Consider the following 19,276-nt stretch of genomic DNA (forward strand, 5'->3'; position numbering starts at 1 on the left):
TGGTAGAAGGCGGACGCCCTTATGACAGCAGGCAGCTGGGAGGGAAGGTCTCACACTCAAAGAAGGGCGGGGGGGATCTCAGGTCGCCTCATATGGGGGAGAGAGAGGGGGGCGGCGGGTACACTATCTCTATCAAATAAACACTTTCGATGTTTATAAAGTTAGCTAAATGTATCTCACGCCTCGAAATGCCACCAAAGTCATTCATACAATATAAATAAAGATTTATTTTTCTCCTGGCCTGGGTTGTGTGAAACAACAATGCGATGGGAGGTGCACCACCCAGGGCACCATATTAGCTAGAACCACCGCTGCCCCCGCCCACCTTATCACCTGAATCTCCTCCTAGAGCACCGTTGTGTGTTTTTTTTTTTTTTTTAAACCAATCACTTCTCAGAGGGGCATGGCCAGCAGCAGCTCATTCGCATTTAAAGCTACAGACACAGAATCAGCACTATGGGATGCTACAATGATCTGTTTGGTGTTTCAGCCAAACACTTCAGAGACATGTTCTGTATATCTATAGGACCTATAATATATTGTTGAAAAATAGTATAATACAGGACCTTTAAAGCTTACTTCCAGGTTTATTTTCCAGAGCCGTTTCTATATATCTGTCCTCGAAAATGTGTTCCTATTGTCAACAAATCCCATAAATTGACCTTAGCATAACTGGCAATTTTAGTTGGTGTATTACAGTTTGTTGGCCAGAACTTTGGTGTTTTGGATCAGTATCACAGCTCTCATTAAACTCATGTCCAGCAGCAGGCAGCTGTTAACAGCAGCTATGGGCTACTTACATAACACCAAGTCGGAGAGCAAAGACCTCAGCCGAGGCCAATTATGCATACTCCTCAAAAGGTTCATATTCCAAAGTTTGAAAACGATTATTCCAGCTTCCGTGTGTTTATGAGCTTTATGTTATGTGGAAACAACATGGGTACTACACGAAGACTTATTATATTTTATTGCTGACTGTTTCTGAGTTAAAATTAAAGCCCAAATGTCCTTTTTCCAATTATTTCGACACAACATGAATGCAGCAAATACTGTATGCCCTACTAGGACTCGAAATCTTGTGAGTAAAATCTATCATGTGTTTGTGTGCAGGTGTTTTACCCCAGAGAGATGTTCAACCGGCCCTACATCCTCAATCTGTTATGTGAACAGGTCAGTGTCCCATCGTGTTTAACCTGATATACAAGCCATCCTATTAGATTTCTCTACAGTAGCCTCGGATTGTTTGATAGTGTGCAATTATTGTTACATTTGTTCAGATCATGAAGGACACATACTCGGACAGCTGTGTGAGGATCAGCAGAGAGGAGAGGAGGAAGATGAAGGACCTGCTGGGTGAGAGGGACACATCGTCTTATAACTGATAACTGCTTTGTAAATGCATTCACAAGGGGCTGTTATAAATGATCACTGAATATACACTGTATCAATTCTAATTGGTTTCTGCATTAGTTTGCTCATCATCATCCAATTTTTCACATTTCTTCTAGCAAATTTCAACGTAGGAATGACTATAAGCACCATCCAGAACGACAACATGAAGAAGAGGATTGTGATGGCTGCTCGGGACAACTGGGAGAACTACTTCACTCGCCTGTTCCCTGTGAAGGTGAGACCGGAATGTAAAGCATCTCACTGTCCTATAGCTTTACCAGAATAAAGAATACATTGTGATTAAAACGGTTCAATAATTGCAGTAGAGGAATCCAACCAATCACTGGCCCAGAACAGCTTCTGTCTTTATTGAGATTTGAAGGTGGCTAGTGTTGGGGATCATTTCAGATCATCAGTTGGTTCAGCTAACAGCTAACAGCATACATTTGATTTATTTTAAAATATGTTCAACAAGAGACTGGAAAACAGTGTAAACATTTTAGAACAGCTGTGATTTTTAGAGTTCTATTGGATGCCAAATGTTAAAAGAAGCTCTGATAGGCAGCAGTGTTCTGAATATGTCCATCCTGCTGGGTTAAAGGAAACCTATCATGCTATATTTAAATGATATATTGTAGGGCCATACCTATATAAGGTATATTTATACGTTTCTGTTTTCAAAATACCAAACAGATCATGCATTTTAGCCATGCCTCATTTCGCTCTATGTGCTGTTTGCTGTCTACGGGTCTGATTCTGCTGACCACGCCCCCCTGCAGGAGAGGGGAGACGTGCTCTGATCAGCTGCTGGGCTGTCAGAAGAGGGGGAGAAAAAGACATCTCCGTCCTCCGTGTTATTATAGGCCTATAGAGTCGTTATTCATTTGTTTTAAAGCTCAATAAATAACAAAGAAGACCTTTGACCGGCACATTTCTAATTTTGTCCGGAAGATTTCAACTTTAACGAACATCTTGACCGGCGAAACAAACTGAAACTGAAACTCTGCCGCACGGTCCCCTCGTTCCTTGGAAGAGGCGGAGAGGTGGGTGTTTGTCATCTGCTGGTGGACTAACCGGAGAGAATTACAGTGCTTGCCTCGACGGGGAGGGATTGCATTGAATTAAAGCAGCGGGAGCAAACGCTTGCCTCGGGGAGGGAGAAAAAAAGCCACAGTGGAGAATAAACAGAAGGGTAACCATGGTAACCAAGTCTTCTTCGCTGCTTTTGTGGCAGACTACAGCGCCACTTACAGGCCTGGCATATGTACTACAGCGTCTCCAGCGCTTTCGAACGGCAATGGCCGTGGCTGTCTCCTCCTGATTGGTGGAGTTGGCCCAATAGCCGTAGCGCCACCGTCCTGACGTCAGGACAGTGTTCAAATCTGGATCAGTTTTTATCAGATCCGTTGCAGCCCCTTTTTTAGAGATTTGGGTATGGAGGAAAATAGAGAGGGTTGTGTTTTCTGACACTTGGTGAGTTCCCTGGAACACCGGGGACACATATTCATGTATAAAACACGTACAAAAGTGCATTTTGCATGATAGGTCCCCTTTAAGGCATCAACTATGTTTTTCAAATATGGACTGAACCTATTTTAAAATGTCTTACTTGAATCTCTAAAGCTCTGGTTACCAGCAGAGTAATACCTTTCAATCTATCATTGCTGCAAAATACAATGATTTCCATGATCTATGTATTTATGTAATGGGCATTTAATTGCTTTAGATTAGATTAAACGGTATTGTCATTGCACTGTAGCTACAGGAAGTCATTTGGTACAATAGCTGTCTGTGAAGCTTGGATAATAAACCTTTTTGTCATTTATGATTTGCTTTAGAGGGAGCATAAACAGGTTCTAATGATAGAATACTTTTGGCCATCGACAGTGAGGTTACAAATCAATCTTAATGTAACTGATTAACATACTTTTATTTGAACAGGTTCCAATAGATTTTGTGAGAATAATTATAATAAGAGTGTGTTACTCTTAAACAGAAGATTTCACTTATTTGGCTATGGACTTTTCAAAACCTTATATAATAAGGAAATCCGTCTGTGCTACAGAATGATTCAAGGGCAAAATGGTTTTAATGTGACAATATAATACAATATTTACAGGAGATTACTGGTTGTTTTATTTGAAGCATTAAGGCCAGGAGCTTGTCGTGGATCCGATGTAACACTCACAACATTAAATAATAAGACAAAGAGGAATCAATAAAACACAGACAGGTGGTTGAAGTCTGAGATGATATTGCTGTACAGCACTATAAGAGACACATTACCTTGCAACAAAGCAGTCAATAGCGTAATGTCCCAACAGTCTAAGTGAATCTCAGAGTTGATATGCTCCTCAAAACTGCATGCGTAGTTGAACTCTTACTGACCTCTGTCCCCTCAGTCTTTAAATAATCCCAGGTTCCATGAACTTTTTCTGCTGATACCTCACATGCCAATGAAGACAACTATTGGTCATAGAAATAGATCGGCCTCTTTCCTCAAAACTAAATGAGTAACCCACTAGTATGACTTGATTATATAAAACAGATTCTACAAGCTCATGCTGGATCACTAATCTCTTACTGCTATTAACATGCATCTTCTGTGTGTGTGTGTGTTGCAGCCGGAGAGTGGGGATGCTCAGGTGTTGGCTGTGTCTCATCGAGGCATCCGCCTGCTGAAGGTGGTCAGAGCGTCAGGCATCAACCCCAAACACCTCCGCCTGCTCCGGAGCTACAGGTGCACACGCAGCACAAAATCACTTCACATTCTTCTTGGTTTCTTCCAATGTTTCCACATAAGGTGGTTTAAGTCTCAGGTCAAAAACAGGATGTTTTTTATTTCTGTGTGATGCTAAATATTTTGCCCACCCTAGAAGCATTTCATTAACACTATAAATGTCTGACAACATGTACCATTAGCCCCATATTTAAACAATATGACATCTCTTCCCCGTGATGTGTCACTGTCCTGTCATTTCAAAATTCAGCTTGATACCTGAAAGCTACTATGAGCCCATGATGGGAGACTTGCAGAGTTGCACCTGTATATATTTTTATTGAGTAAAAAGCCACAGTAAAATAAAGAAGTTAAAGCGAAAATAAAGACATTAGTTTTAGTTTTCTTATTTAGTTTTGCTATTCTGGTAGCCTCTCCTCCTTTTGCCAATGCATTGCAGCCAGAATACAATTCCCAAATGAATCAGAATGATGTTATGCCGTGAAATGTAAAGTGAAAAGCTTTTCAACAAAATCTTCCTTAGTAGTGATGATGGTAGTAACACTGTCACAGGCATTGTCTGCTATTCACTCTCTAAGTTCTACTTGAACTGTTAGATCTGTTAGTCTCTTTCAGCTCACGTTGCTTCCTCAGATTGTTAACTGCGCATGATTGTAGTTTTGCAGAGCTGCTGTCAGTGGAGCTCCGGGGAACAGACAGGGTGGAGGTGGAGCTGAAGAGTGAGGTGTTGGTGCTGCAATCCTCCAGAGCTCCACAGATCACCGCCATGATCCAGCTCTTCCTCCAGGAGCTCATCAGGGTACTGCTTTGCTCTTGAAGCATCATCATTATTTTCATCATCTTTCACAATCGTTGGGCCATGTGACCCCCCAATGGTGATAGAGCTCTCTAACTTTTACTCCACATATCACCCTGACATGTTTTCGTTTCTCTCTAGGACTCCGGCCATATGGTTGCCCTGAAGAGTTATGTGACCGATGACAAGAGTCTGCTTAGCTTCAGCAGGGGTGAGGTCATCAAACTGCTCCCGATGGAAGGACTCCAGACAGGTGAGGTCATTAGAGTTTGTGGGAGCTTTTTTGCATGCTTGATTTCAGAATGGGTTACTGTGCCAAAAGTGTTAGATGCCCACCTGCAAAACATTATTCAATGAGATACATACCAAACAGGAATAGACTCAAAATGATAACAAAGAAACACAAAAAGACTACAAAGAGACCAAAAACACCTAAAGAGAGATGCAAAAGTGCTCCAAAGCTACACGTGGACCTACAGTGGTGATGAATAAAGGCCAAAACAGCAGAGACATTAAAAGGCCACAACCAGACACAATACAACAAAAGATGCAACACTATGGAGTGTGTATGCATTGCTCCTATCTAGGAGAGGTGTTGGTGCCTTCAGAATCTCCTTATCAACTCAAATGTTGTTTTTGCTCCACCAGGATGGAGTTTTGGCACCTTGGGAGGGCGCTCTGGGCTTTTCCCAGAGGACCTGACCCAGCCATCTGCGGCCCCCGATTACCACTGTCGGACCCTCAACCGCAAAGATGACAAGAGGAAGAGCACGAGGGGCGCTGCACCTGTCAGTCAATCAAACGGCCCGCCTCCAGGTCCATCCAGCAGAGAGGGCTCGGTTCTGGCCCGGAGGTCAGTCCAGAGCTCCCGGCAGGGCTCGGTCCTGGAGCTGGAGATCTTCTCAGGCATGGCTGAGTTTGCCATGAACTACTTCAGGTACGACAGAAGAATATGAACCATTCTCGATTATAGTCCGATGGTTTGGTTTTTATCACGTCATGGCTAATTTTGTGCTCATCATCTTTTTATTAAAGAGTGGGGACTACAGGTCTGCCAGCAACTGGAAGGAATTTTTCAGAGGCGGTTAAACACACAGAGGTAAGAGTGACCCGTTTGACATCAGATGACCTGGTCTACTCTTGTTCATACTGCCAGGATTGTACATGGACACATCCGTATCCATGTGTTCAACCACAGCAGACTTGAACCTGCTCAGAGTGCAGTAACGAGGGGTTACGTATGGTAACCCTTGTTATATAAGCACAGGCGGAGCCCTCTACTGGACTCTATGGGTACTACCCCTTGATCATATCATGCAACCATTCATCCACTGAGACTTCTATAAACGTAGCCGGCCCCGGGGCGGGCCTACCTGAATGCGTGCGCATCTCACCGTATAAAAGGAGGCCTCGCCTCCTGACTGTCATCCTACACCTCTCTTCAGCGAACGGCATAGGACAGACAGTGCCCCAAGTAGAGGGCTCCGCCTGTGCTTATATAACAAGGGTTACCATACGTAACCCCTCGTTATATCTCTCACAGGCTCCGCCCTCTACTGGACTCTATGCGTACAGTGGGCAGAGCCCCGATGTATACACGCGCTGTTGTCCAACAACACCGTTCCATCCCACTGCCCCTGACCGGCTTTCTGGTTAGCAGCCGCTGCACCGCACCCTCCTTTACCTCGGTTGTGACCGTGGAGGAGCCTGGGCAGCGGCTGACAGAGCACACTCCGACGCGCTTACCTCGCGAAAAGTGTGCTCGGAAAACAGTGCTGAGGGCTCCCCCCCCCCCCCCTGCCTATAGACAGACGGAGAGAGTCCCCAGTCCCGTATGGGCTCACTGTGCACCACCTCTCCCGAGTCCCTAAGGAGCACGGGGAGAGTGCCCCATGTCCCCCACACTCAGATACTGACCCCGTGTGTGTATTGATGTGTATCTTGTCATTTTGTATGTGATATGGACCTTGAGTCTGAAATAAAGATTGATTGTGTGGACTATAGTGTGGAGGGCTCTCCCCTCCTGCCCCTAGGCAGGCGAGGAGAGCCCTCCAGCCCTGTATGAGCCCAGCGCGCACTACGTCCCCCGGGACCCTCCAGGGGGCCTGGAAAAACATAAGCGCATTACGCCCGGGGAGGGGGTCAGATGCCCACCGCCGTGCATATGTCCTCTACACTCACACCGTTGAATAAGGCTGTTGACACAGCCACAGCCCGTGTACAGTTTGCACGGACCCCCGCGGGCAGGCTCTCCCCGCCTGTCCGTAGGCATGTGCAATGCACTCGCAGAGCCAGCCTGCCAGGCGTTTCTTGGACAGAGCTCCCAAAGCACACAAACAGCTGTGTGTCTAAAGGCAGCCGTGCGCTCCACATAACATGCTAGCGCACGCACCGGGGAGAGGAGGTGCAATTTAGCTTCTCTAGCCCCACTACAGGGTGGAAGACTAAAGCCTCCCAGCTGAATAGCCCTCGACCTGAACGTACTCCTTAGGCTCTTGGGCACAAAGGAGGGGTTCGGTCTGAGTGTCGCCCCGCTCTGGTCACCCTGAATCAACAAGCAGCTCGGGTGCACCGACAGAGCGGTTAACTCGGACACTCTCTTGGCTGACGTTAAGGCAAGAAGCAAAGCTGTCTTCCACGACAGTGCTTTCAGGGAGGAGAGCTCCAGAGGCTCAAATGGTTCTGTGACCAAAGCCTCGAGCACCAACGGTAGGTCCCACTGCGGGGCGGAGGCGCGCACTACTGGGCGCAGCCTCCTGACCCCCGGTAAAAACCGCGACATCAGTGGATGAGAGAAGGCTGACCTGCCGTCAAATCCCTCATGGCAGGACGAGATGGCTGCTGCATACACCTTCACTGTGGAATGAGCAAGCCCTCTGTCCACCAGAGAGTAGGACAAAATAGAGCCCAACTCACAAGATAGGGGCTCTATTCCCCGCTCCTCACACCATCGCTGGAATCCCAGCCACTTCGGCCTGTAACAGGCTGTGGTGGATTCTGCTCTAGCTGCTTGGATAGACTGAATAACACTATCAGACAATCCACCCTGTCTCAGCCTGTCCCTCTCAGGAGCCAAGCCTGAAGAGGACGGCCCAGAGTGGGTAACGCCCCGATTGCACCTGCCTCTTGAGACATCGCCCCCCCAGAACTGGGGAATCGCCCAGGGCTGGCCCACCTTCATCTGTGTCATCTCTGAGTACCACGGCACCCCGACGCGATCCGGATCCACTAGGATGACTGCCAGACGTTCTCGCCTCACTCTCCCCAGGAGAGGGAGAATGAGACGCAGCGGTGGAAAGGCGTATAGCAGCTTCCTTGGCCATGGCTCGTGTGCGAACTCGTCCACCCCCAAGGGCGGGTCGTCGCTCAGAGCCATGGAGAACCATTGGGCACAGTGGCTGTTGTGCCGGCTGGCGAACAGGTCCATCTCTGCTCTCCCGAACTGGACCCAGACCTGCTTCACCACCTCCGGGTGAAGCGCCCACTCGCCTGGCAGGGGGCCGCCCCTCGACATGAGGTCGGCCCCCCCCCCATGGCTGCTATTGGGGCCTTCGTCCTCAATGGCTGCCGCCACGTCGCCTCCACACACTGCCAGATATCTGGCAACGGGGGCGAGACGAAGGCCGGCTTGTGTAATTAGGAATTTGGTTTAATAGCAGAATGTCACGTTGAACATAACTAAACTAAATCAAATGTAATTCTTAGACCAGAAAATATATTGATACCACCTTCAAATCAGAATACATGAGAAATAAGTTGTATAAAAAGGTTTTCACTGACATCTACATGCATCAGCAAACCTGCCAACAAGCCAATCTTACAAATCTTGCTTGGATATTTAGAATCATGAGTTGGGCGGATCTCTGAATTGTATTGTTCTGATATATACACATGCCTTTGTTTTCAGCTAACTGTTAATGCTGATATTTTAATGTAACTGAGAGTTCCTGAACAAGTCAACTAACTGTGTTTGCTTTTATTCATCCAGGTTCCCATCCAGGAGTCCCTCATTCTCTACAATGATCCTGAGCTCAATGAGTTATCAGTCCAGTGCTTCATGAGTGAGTGCATCCACACGTACCATCCAAACATTCATGCACACTGAGACCACTGTACTCACTCTCTTCATCTATCTGCATATCCCTGTCCTCCAGACCTGATGCAGTTCATGGGAGGGATGCCGTTCAAGAAGGATAACACGCAGTCAGGCTGTCTGAGCCGCATCCTTCTGGTGAGGCCCCCCCCCCCCGTGTTAATCTGTGTCTTCGAGTTCCATAAGCTTGATGATATTTAAAGAAGAGTTTCTGTTCAGTTAGGGAAGGAGAAGGAGATGCTGAGAGATGAAATCTACTGCCAGGTCATCAAGCAAACCACCCAAAACCCAGCCAAGTGAGTGTCATGTATTGAAGTGTTTGGTAACATTTTCTGTGTATGAACGCTTTTCAAAAGATCCAAACCCTGGATGTGAAACCCTGGACCTGAAGAAGCCAAAGAGCTTCTACAGAGCTTTTCTGAACATCTTTAAGCTAATTCTTCTGGTTTTTGATCCGTCATCTTTACTGTTTTCTGTTCAAAGATGGGCTGAACTATCTGTAATTTACACTGCGCCACTGAACTCCATCTTTTGCCTTTAGAGTTATACTTGTATTTCGGGTTTCTCCTGTCCTGTATTCCCCCTCTCAATGAAACGCACAACTTTAGCAGCTGTCTCTTTAGGGCCACTCCCAGAAAATCCAGTCTCTTCTGATGATTCAGTGTTTCTGGATCTTCTGCATCGCACTCTTAGCATTCTGCAATGTCAATGCCAACAATGCCAACTTCCCATCTACTGTATATATGTATAGCTTTAACATCTCTAACATCACAGCTTTCCTGACCACTTATCTTAAGGCCCTGAATTGAGTGTGCAAAAATGCAGAAATCTAATTTTTTATAATCAGGTTGATTTCAATTGCCTTGTTGTCTGTCTCCAGGTCTTTCTGTACGCTGGGCTGGCGGCTGCTCAACCTGATGACGGGCTTCTTCCCCTGCTCCGACACTCTGCAGCCGTTTGTCACACGCCACCTGCAAGACATCTCCGAGGACTACCAGCACCCATACCAAGGTAGAAGAAACACAAAGCATGCAGACGGATATCACTAAGTGCTGGATTTCAGTTATTGTAATATCAAAATATGATATAATATAAAATGCTAGATATAAGCAGCTGATTCAAAATCTGAATCAGAATCAGAATACTTTATTTACCCCGGGGGAATTTGGGTTTTGTGCAAGCTGCTCGATTTAGAATTAAATAAATAAAACGATTTAGACAAAATACTATACTAAGTATACTAAAATAATACAAGTATTTATACAAACATATGAAGTTAGAGTAAGAATGTGCAACACCTTTTTTTAAATTAAAGCAAATAAAGATATTTATACAAAGATAAGAAGTTAAAGTAAAAATGTCCAATAAAACCTCAAATAAAATGAAACAGTATAATAAATTAATATAAACATAAGAAGTCTTACAAAGAATGTGCAATACAAAGATAAAATAAAATGTTTTATATAAACATAAGAATGTGAAGCAAAATGTCCAATAAAAGTTAAAATAATATATAACGTAAATATTGATATTAACACAAGACATTAAAGTAAAAATGTGCACATTATACTACAATATATAACATGTATATTACAATTGATATATAAATGGAATGGCTCTTCCTAACACCCCGTGTCCTCAGAGCTGGCGTGTGTGTGTCAGGAGAACATGCAGCGCTCTCTCACTTTTGGCGGTCGCCGTAACATCCCGTCACATGTGGAGATGGACGCCATTCTGGCAAGTTACCTACACACTGAAGCAAATCAAAACATCGAATAAACTGTTATATCCCATCATTATCAAGGCGTTTACATTTCCGCTGTTTTTCTTCAGGCTGGGAAAACTTCTCGACGTGTTCCCATCCAGCTGCCAGGAGAAGTGGAATTCCCCATCAAGATACGCAGCTTCAGTGTAAGATTTATATACGCCTACTTATGTATGAACCAAACCAGAGTCTTCTTTTATTTATTCATATCTCCTGGTGGTATTTTGTATCTTCCTGTAGTTGGCAGGAGAAGCAGTCACAGACTTCTGTAAAGAGATGGGAGTCTTAAACCTGACGGAAATCAAAGAGTTCTCCATCCTCGCCAACCGACGCCAAGGTAAGACACTCTGCTGTCTCAGGGAGGACTGAAGAGGGATGACTGTCAGGAGACACACCAAGGCCCACTGATGACTTTGTTTTCAAATGTTTTTACGCCAAAGTAATACATACACATTTAGAAATAAAACCATTTATCCCCAGAAAACAGTACACCCCTACTCTTAATAAAAATACACAGAACACAATATCAACACTTAAGATATGGACATTATTCATTGAGGGAACCTCTTATAAAGATGCAGTTAAAGGCAGCATGTTTAGTTTTGCAGCATTAAAATGTCTAAAAGAAAGTGACTAGTTCTATGTTTTATATATACATATATTTATATATATATTAGTTTTGTGTTGTGCACATACACAGAGAAATGTGTAATTTAAATGAAGGTGATGTTTCCTGTGATGACATCATATTCGTTGTCTACCAGAAACAGAAGTCATGTACTGTCTTTATATCCGCTTTAAGGCATATTTTTACCATCAACTTTTTAGATCTGGGTGCTTTTTAAACCTATATGTTTACTTGATGAAGAATTGTAATGATAGGACGTCTGGAACTGAAGTCATCAGAGAAACAACTTTGATTTATAATGTCACACCTTATTCACTATTGACGGTGAAAAACCCTTAAACCATGAACACTGAGGAAATCGTAACCAGGAGCAGAACTCCCATGATCCTACGCTGCTTCGTGTCACCAAACTCCGTCCATCTTTTCATTGTTATTGAGAGACCTCTAAAGGCAGAGAATGGCATATGTGTGTGAAAGGGTCAAAGTGACAGATTATCTGCTGGTCCTCCGTCAGATGGGACGGTGCGTCCCCTCCATGCTGAAGAGTATCTGTTCGACTTCCTGCTGGATGACGGCTCCATCTTCCTGTCCCTGAGGAGAGTGATGTGGAGGAGCCCTCTGACCTTCAGCAGTGACCTCTATGTGGAGTTCCACTACCAGCAGGTGAGAACAGACAGGAGCAGCAGAACACTGGTCCAGAATCTATCTTGTGTCATTTTAATGTGTGTGTGTGTGTGTGTGTGTGTGTGTGTGTGTGTGTGTGTGTGTGTGTGTGTGTGTGTGTGTGTGTGTGTGTATGTGTGTGAAGCTCCTGGCTGACTACCTGAGTGGGCACCTCCTGCTGGCCCCTGCAGACGGCTTCTCCTCCTCCTCCTCGGTGCAGCAGATGGCTCAGCTGTCCGCTCTGCAGCACCTGGGCCAGGGTCTGCAGGGTGAGCCCTCACTGTGAGTCACACACTGACACACTATTCTCATCAGTTTAGGTATGGATTCATTTTGGAGAGCTCAACAGAAAAGAATACAACACAGATAGCAGTAGTCAGGGGAAAGAGTCATTCCACCATTAAGCTATAGCTCATGTTTGAACTTTCAAATTCAACAGGTCATTTTGAACCATTCTCCAGACAATTACAATCCAACAAAACAGACGTTATGCCAAATGGTAGCAGAACACATCTCTGTCAGCCACAGCTACACCAAACAGAGCCTCAGCTGAGTGGACGGTCACTCTCACGTACGCTGTACACACTTCTTTCTTCGATTTACCTTTCTTAGAACTCCTCCCAAATGTCAGACTATTGTTCAGTAGGTCCTTTTGTACCATGTTATAGTAGAACATGTACCTCTTAAATAATCAGCAGTGTAAATTCAGTTCCCATATTGTTTTCTCCTTTCTCTAACTTTACATCAAGTTCTATCGTACCTTTACCAGGTAACATTATGTACCCTATAATCCATAATCCATCATGTGTATTTTACCGCACTGGTAATGTTGCATTTATGTATATTGAGTTTAAAGTCAGTATAACACACTTTTAATATTTTATTTTGTTAGTAGTCAACAGTACCACAATCAAAACCAAGTTGCAACACAATGCTAAGCTGTAACCAATGGCTCTTATTTAAAGACACATCAATTAGATAAATAATACACTATACACTTCATTCTTCTTCATTTCTGTACTTAAAGTTTCCCAACTTTTTGGAAGTCCAGATTTGTTGAATCCCTTTTTGACACTGGGCTACTGCATACAAGGTGTGAATGATTGCCTAAAGTGAATTCACATCAAGTACAAAGCACTCCATTATACTTGGCAGCATTGGTCAGCCAGTGTCTCCCAGTGCGCTAACATCACATTATCCTGATCATCTCCCCAGTAATACTGCTTTCTTCTGGTGACATGTGCATTATTTTAGTATCTATGTTGTTATCACTCAACACCTAACTTGACTAACTTTTTATACTGAACGTTTCTGATTGTTTTTCTCTTCAAGAGCGGAGATGAAGGAGTACCTGCCCTCCCTGGACGGCCTGAGCATCAAAGCTGCTGAGATCCAGACCTTCTGTGAGGGCCAGATCGCTGCCATGCACTCCCTCAGCCCTCAAAACGCCAAAATACAATTTATTGGTGGGTAGTATCTCCTCTCCCCTCCTCTCCTTCTCTCCTTCCCTCTCATAATAATTGTGGTTGTCTTGCAGAGTTTCTGAGCGCCATGCCTCTGTTTGGCTCTAACACCTTCCTGGCCCAGAAGGTGAGCCAGCGGGGCTGTCCCTCGCCCTGCATGGTCAGCATCAGTCAGGAGGGGGTGCTGTTCCTTCACCCCAAAACAAAGGTACCTTCAGCACTAAAACCTGACCACTTAATACAACTTCAACTGATGACATCGACATTTTTACATCAACACTACTTATGTAAATGTTTTTTAAATGTATTGATTGAGTACCATTTACTAGTAATTTCAAGTGACACAAACGTATTTTTAACTGTTTAGTTAAACAGTACTTAAGTTATTTTAACTAGGTATTTTGTTAACACAGTACAAATAAAAATCAAGGTTAACCTAAATATTTGTATTACCTTTTAAAAACATGTAGCCGTATGAACCCCACTATGTATTGAAAATGTTGCTTGTGTAGTACTCAAAACTGAATGTATATTTTTTAAAACTGATTACATAAATATGATGTAGTAACTGTAAGTAGGGTTCATACTTTTTCACCAATGATTTTCAATGACTTTTCCATGACCTTTACCTAATTTTCCATGACCAAACAAATTACTCTTTCTCAGCGGTACCACTGAAAATGGTTTATTTTAACATGGAACAGGAAAATAAGGTCTGCATATGAAACATGTTGTGCCTATCTAAAACAAATCAAATAGGCTTACTAGCTTCTACACGCTAAAGCAACTCAAATCTCTCACCAGCAAAATACCTCGTCAGTTAAATGCCATTTTACGTTTCATTACTATACAGTATTTATTATCATTATAGTATTACTATTTCGGCGATTAGATAAAATATAAATTATATTTGATGCAACTTTAGTTACATTTCCATGACTTTTCCAAAACTTTGGGAAAAATATTGTTTTCCATAACTTTTCCAGGGCCTGGAATTTGCATTATGAATTTCCATGACTTTTCCAGGTTTTTAATGACCGTAAGAACCTTGACAAGTAAACATTTTGAGTAAATAAGAAAGAAAACCTTTAACACAGACAATTTATATACAGGTCACTGTTTTATTAAGTAACCATAAACTATTTACCAAACAAGAATATGTATTGTTTGACAAATAGTTCACTTTAAAAAACAAAACACCTTAAAAACAGGCCTTGAGAAATGTCCAGAGCCACTTTTTGAACCATCACTTGCATCAGTCAAACACAATGTGACCTGCTGCTCAGTTTACCACATGGACCATAAAGAACAGGAACATATAGAAATATAAACCAACGTATGGGAACATGTTGTCCATACTATTTACACATCTACAAACACTCCTTCAAGTTGAAGCTGAACAGTAACAAATTCAAACTTCAAGTTGAATATTGAAACATTCAAAAGACTTTGTTGTAAAATAAACCGATATACAATACAGTGCTCTACGGTATGTGGTGCCTGTTAAAGTGCAACTTTGTTTGTTCATAGAGTGAGATTACTGCACTGCCAACAGGACATTTTTAAGGCTCAACACTCTTGGCCTCAGCTTCCGATTGTCCTGGCCCATCAAGACTTTCTGGGTGAAGTCAAAGGTGTTGGCCAAGTCTTTTGGGTAACTTAGATTCAGAGCATAGATCAGTGCATAAAGCAGGATGAATGCCTCAGCCAACTGGGGGAGTTCGAACACTCTGTTCCCCTCCAGTACCACAGCGATCCTCTCTGGGCAGCAGAGCGAGGTATTTTCTGACTTGGCACTGATCAAGAGAAGTCCAACGGCCATGTCATCAATGTCCGGTTCATCGGACTGTGCCACCTGGGGACAAGAACAGGGAAATGTTACCCTAACTGGCCATAGCTATCTCTAGATACTGACAGAATCCATCTTTGATGACACCAGGACCGTTCATTCTTTTCCAAACTAAATTCTTCGTTTATTATAACCTTTCACTATACAAATGTAAATACATTTTTTCCTGCGCTAGAGCTACTGAAACAATGTAACAAGAATAACTGTATTTTGTGATCATCCGTCACATACATTTGAAACAATTCTTATGCTGACTTACATGCCACGGCTTCAGAAACCTGGAGTCATCCTCATGCAGATATGCAGGCAGAGCCCGGAGGACAGCAGCACGGAGGACATGGACGTCGCCTTGCTCCTGGGGTGGAGAACATATATTTGCTTTACTTTGGATGCTAAACAGCATAGCAGCACAACAACTTATATCACAACAAGGGCCCTTCCATGACTGAAGAGATGAGCATTTGACAAAGAGAATCCACTCTTATAATGATCAAACACCAAGAGGCATAACCGACTCACCTGGAGGTCATAAGAGCTGAATCGCTGATCCAGACCTTCAGCTACTTTCCCTTTGCGTGCAGCTTTCTTTCTGAACAGGCTCTGAAGACGGGGGGCATGCCGATCCAACTCAGCATAGAAGTGCTTCTTCAGGTTGATGTTTGCAATCCTCTGAAACTCGGCACAAATCTGCAAATATATAAAAGGACTATTTAAGTCCCAGTACAATGCATATGCAGACTGAAGACAGCAGAGATGAACAGAAACGTAACATGATCAATCTGAGTAATAAGTCAAAGTTATCAATGACAAAGGCACACAAAATAATGAAATATGTGTAATAAGTCAAAGATGTTCACCTGTGACTCTATTTTCAAGGCAGGCCAGCGTTCCAGGATCTGGCCAACAGGTAGGCCATCATTGATGACCTCATTGCGCCGCAGGGCAAAGGTAGTCTGCATTAACTTTGCAATCAGGGGAAGGTTTTTGTCTCTCATCTTAACTTCATCTACAATTTGGAGTCTCAATCGCTCAAGGCTTGTACCATCTTCACCTAATGGGAAATTAGGCAAGAAATTCACCTCTGCCCTCTTTGGTCTTTTGATGTTAGTGTGGGGAGATTGTTTGTCTGGATTGTTTCTACTCCTCTTCCCAGAATTGACAGCTACCTCATGAAATCCTGCTCGACTTAACTTTGTGCGGAAGTTTCCCATCTTAAACTTCAGACTATTTCTCCAGCCGCACCATCCTGTCTGAGACCCTGGCTCTTTTAGACAAGGATGCTTAGTGACCAGTGCCTCTGCTACCATTGAAACCTCCTTATCATTGGGGTATGCCTTGAAGCTATGCATTTTGGTTGCAAGGTTCTCAAGGATGATGTGCTTTTGACCCCGAGAAATCTTTAGAGTTTTCTCTGTTCTCTCATATGTAAGATTTCCCTCACCGAGTATGTGTTCTACCTGCAAGGCAAACGTGGGCACTGGAAAAACAGCAGGCCATCCCTCTGCCCTCTCTGGAGTTATGTCATGGGGCAATATTGTTGTGTCCTCTGATGCTTCGGAACTGGCATCACTCTCAGACTTCATAACTAGCAATACAGCCTTTAATGGAAGCTCCTCGATGTCTACAAGGGAACATAACCTCCCGTCAAAGTCTGGATCTTGGTATGATAAGTTAAAGTCAAAGTTTAGCTTAAACTTTTCTTTTATCATGGTTTTTAGCTCATCCACAGATTCTGGACTTGAAGATAAAGTCATCTTCCTGATAATGTCCATTGAGGTATGGACATGAAGTACGTAGTTTTGAGCTGCCATTTCCTGTTATTAAAAAAAAAAGAGAAAAGAGGCAATATGAGGAACATTCAGTTTGGCAACACAAAAGTCAGGCAGTGTCTAGAGTTCAGTTTTGAATGAAAACTCCAATGAAAACTGCGCAAAAAACAAAACAATCATTAAGTCTTAGTCTTCCTAGGCTTGGCCTGTCATGGTGGGTGGTGGTGACACATACAGTATGTCCCCACTTCTAGAAACATGTAATCCTGCAAGTCTCTGATGGAAATACATATTTATTGTCAACTTGAAATGTCCATCCATATTGTATGCTGTGATACTTAATGTGTCATTTAGCTCGGACAGCGGATGCACAGAAAAGTTGTCTGAGGATGTCAGCTCAAATGGCCTTAAATGCTTACGGTACCAGCACTCTGAGCTTGAAGTCTGGAAAGACAGATTGAAGACTGCCTGTGATCACTTATTTTAGTCTGCATGTACTGGATGGATTCCTCTGTGAAATATGTCGACAACACCAGCTGCACAATTTCTTTAAGGTCTTTTAATATGGCCCATGCTTCATCTCCTTCACAGACTTTACTTCCTACCACAAGTGGTAACAACCTCAGCAAAGTGGAATTTTCTAGCCCATTCCCCATGTTGAAAAGTGAACAGGTAAAGAGCATCAAGGAAATGTGACTAAAAGGGAGCTAACTGCTGATGCCGAGCTGCATTAGGCAAGCTTTGCTAAATTACAAACAATTTGAAACAGGCTTATATTACTTAACAAAATATAACTGGAAGACTACTACTAAACTCTCAGGATTATGAATGAAATAACTTCTGAAAATGAACTTGATTGATTTTACTTTAAAATGTTTGAAGTGACCCTTTATTAACTGTATGAAAGTCAGGTTAACATACTAAGACCCGGGATAGCTACTGGTGCTTTGCCGTGACACGGTATTTTCCGCACTGATTATTACAAGCCTACATTTAAAGTGAGCTTGCGTTACAAAAATGCAGAATGCATGGTACCAACGCCATTGCATGAAATGAACGTGAAACCTCTGTGCTTCTCTGAGTTACTAAAACATGCCCAGACATGCATGGCAATAAAAACAAAGCCGCCGAATTCAAATCGAAATTTACCACAGAAGTGTTGCAACACAAACGTTCTACTTTGAGATATAACTTAGAACCATATAAACACACTGTCTTGCACGTATCAATCACCTTTGATATAATAGTAGGGTGATACAGAGTATGTCGACTATCCCTTTAAGAGAGAGAGGGGGGTAGGTGTGTGGCTCGTGCATGTGCAGAGCGTGCGAGAGTAGTATGTTTGTGGAAGTGAACCGGAGTAGCAGCATTGTTAAGTTTGTCTATGAAGTCTCAACCATGTCCCAAAGAAATACAACGGCCTCCTAAGGAAAAGCCTGCTTGTCTGCAGTATTCAAAAGTATATATAATGTAATAAATGTTGCCAACAAAAGCTCAAATCAAACATGCTGACAATAACACACCGTGCCACACTAAATGCATGTGATGCAGAAATGAACAAATACGGTGTAAAGACAATACGTACCTCACCAGAGTAGCGCGGCCAAAGAGAGCATCAATATTACGGCGACCAAGACTGGGGAAAGTTCGCTTAAAATTTGAGAAGAAATCTGCACGTTTAACCTCCAATACCTTCACTACTGGTCCCTCTGCGATTTTCCCAGAGGAGGAATACGTCCGTTTTCGGCTTTAACTTCCAAATATATCCGAGTTGTTTACATGCAGTAGAACACATGGATGTATTAAGAGAAGAGAGAAGCGTTGGAGGCGGGGCTTCGTTCATTCCTATGAGAGCTGCTCAGTGGCGCAGGAAGCCAAGTGGCGAAGTCCCTCCCCTTCCGGTGGACCTCCATGGGACCTTATTTCGGAAAAATTATGTATTGAAGTCAATGGAGAGAGAAAGATTATCTTTCGATCCCGTTTGAATTGTGCCACGAATTACACATATGATGTTTGTCAATTTAAAAGATAATTTTGCAAGTCAAAAAAAAAAAAGCAGTGATCTTCTCTTCCTCTCTGCAGCTGAGCGCTGTCAGACCGGACCATGGCTGTAAAGGA

The 19,276-nt window shown here is 43.3% G+C and overlaps 2 protein-coding genes across 3 annotated transcripts in view; one reads left to right on the forward strand and one right to left on the reverse strand.

The window, feature by feature from the left end:
- myo15b (myosin XVB) overlaps positions 1 to 19,276 on the forward strand; it is a 70,512-nt gene that overhangs the window by 48,166 nt on the left and 3,070 nt on the right. Inside the window, exons 48-66 of the mRNA XM_034133125.1 lie at positions 1,111 to 1,170; positions 1,278 to 1,353; positions 1,509 to 1,627; positions 4,017 to 4,132; positions 4,790 to 4,931; positions 5,070 to 5,181; positions 5,577 to 5,865; positions 5,964 to 6,027; positions 8,917 to 8,989; positions 9,083 to 9,159; positions 9,241 to 9,317; positions 9,902 to 10,032; positions 10,664 to 10,758; positions 10,855 to 10,932; positions 11,027 to 11,123; positions 11,929 to 12,077; positions 12,223 to 12,359; positions 13,410 to 13,543; positions 13,615 to 13,748. Of these exons, the coding sequence (XP_033989016.1) occupies positions 1,111 to 1,170; positions 1,278 to 1,353; positions 1,509 to 1,627; positions 4,017 to 4,132; positions 4,790 to 4,931; positions 5,070 to 5,181; positions 5,577 to 5,865; positions 5,964 to 6,027; positions 8,917 to 8,989; positions 9,083 to 9,159; positions 9,241 to 9,317; positions 9,902 to 10,032; positions 10,664 to 10,758; positions 10,855 to 10,932; positions 11,027 to 11,123; positions 11,929 to 12,077; positions 12,223 to 12,359; positions 13,410 to 13,543; positions 13,615 to 13,748 (2,160 nt within the window). The remainder of the gene's footprint in view (positions 1 to 1,110; positions 1,171 to 1,277; positions 1,354 to 1,508; positions 1,628 to 4,016; positions 4,133 to 4,789; positions 4,932 to 5,069; positions 5,182 to 5,576; positions 5,866 to 5,963; positions 6,028 to 8,916; positions 8,990 to 9,082; positions 9,160 to 9,240; positions 9,318 to 9,901; positions 10,033 to 10,663; positions 10,759 to 10,854; positions 10,933 to 11,026; positions 11,124 to 11,928; positions 12,078 to 12,222; positions 12,360 to 13,409; positions 13,544 to 13,614; positions 13,749 to 19,276) is intronic.
- On the reverse strand, positions 14,527 to 18,994 carry LOC117484706. 2 transcript variants are annotated; one of them, XM_034133133.1, is made up of 5 exons: positions 18,749 to 18,994; positions 16,247 to 17,203; positions 15,909 to 16,076; positions 15,649 to 15,744; positions 14,527 to 15,395 (listed from the first exon to the last, which is right to left on the reverse strand). In XM_034133133.1, exons 2-5 carry the CDS (start codon positions 17,198 to 17,200, stop codon positions 15,078 to 15,080), a joined length of 1,536 nt encoding a protein of 511 aa, XP_033989024.1. In that variant the 5' UTR covers positions 17,201 to 17,203; positions 18,749 to 18,994; the 3' UTR covers positions 14,527 to 15,077. The 2 variants fall into 2 exon arrangements, with proteins under 2 accessions (XP_033989024.1, XP_033989023.1); XM_034133132.1 differs by having other exon boundaries at positions 18,744 to 18,994.

This window comes from Trematomus bernacchii, unplaced genomic scaffold (assembly GCF_902827165.1).
Source record: "Trematomus bernacchii unplaced genomic scaffold, fTreBer1.1, whole genome shotgun sequence".
In the NCBI taxonomy this organism is placed as follows: domain Eukaryota; kingdom Metazoa; phylum Chordata; class Actinopteri; order Perciformes; family Nototheniidae; genus Trematomus; species Trematomus bernacchii.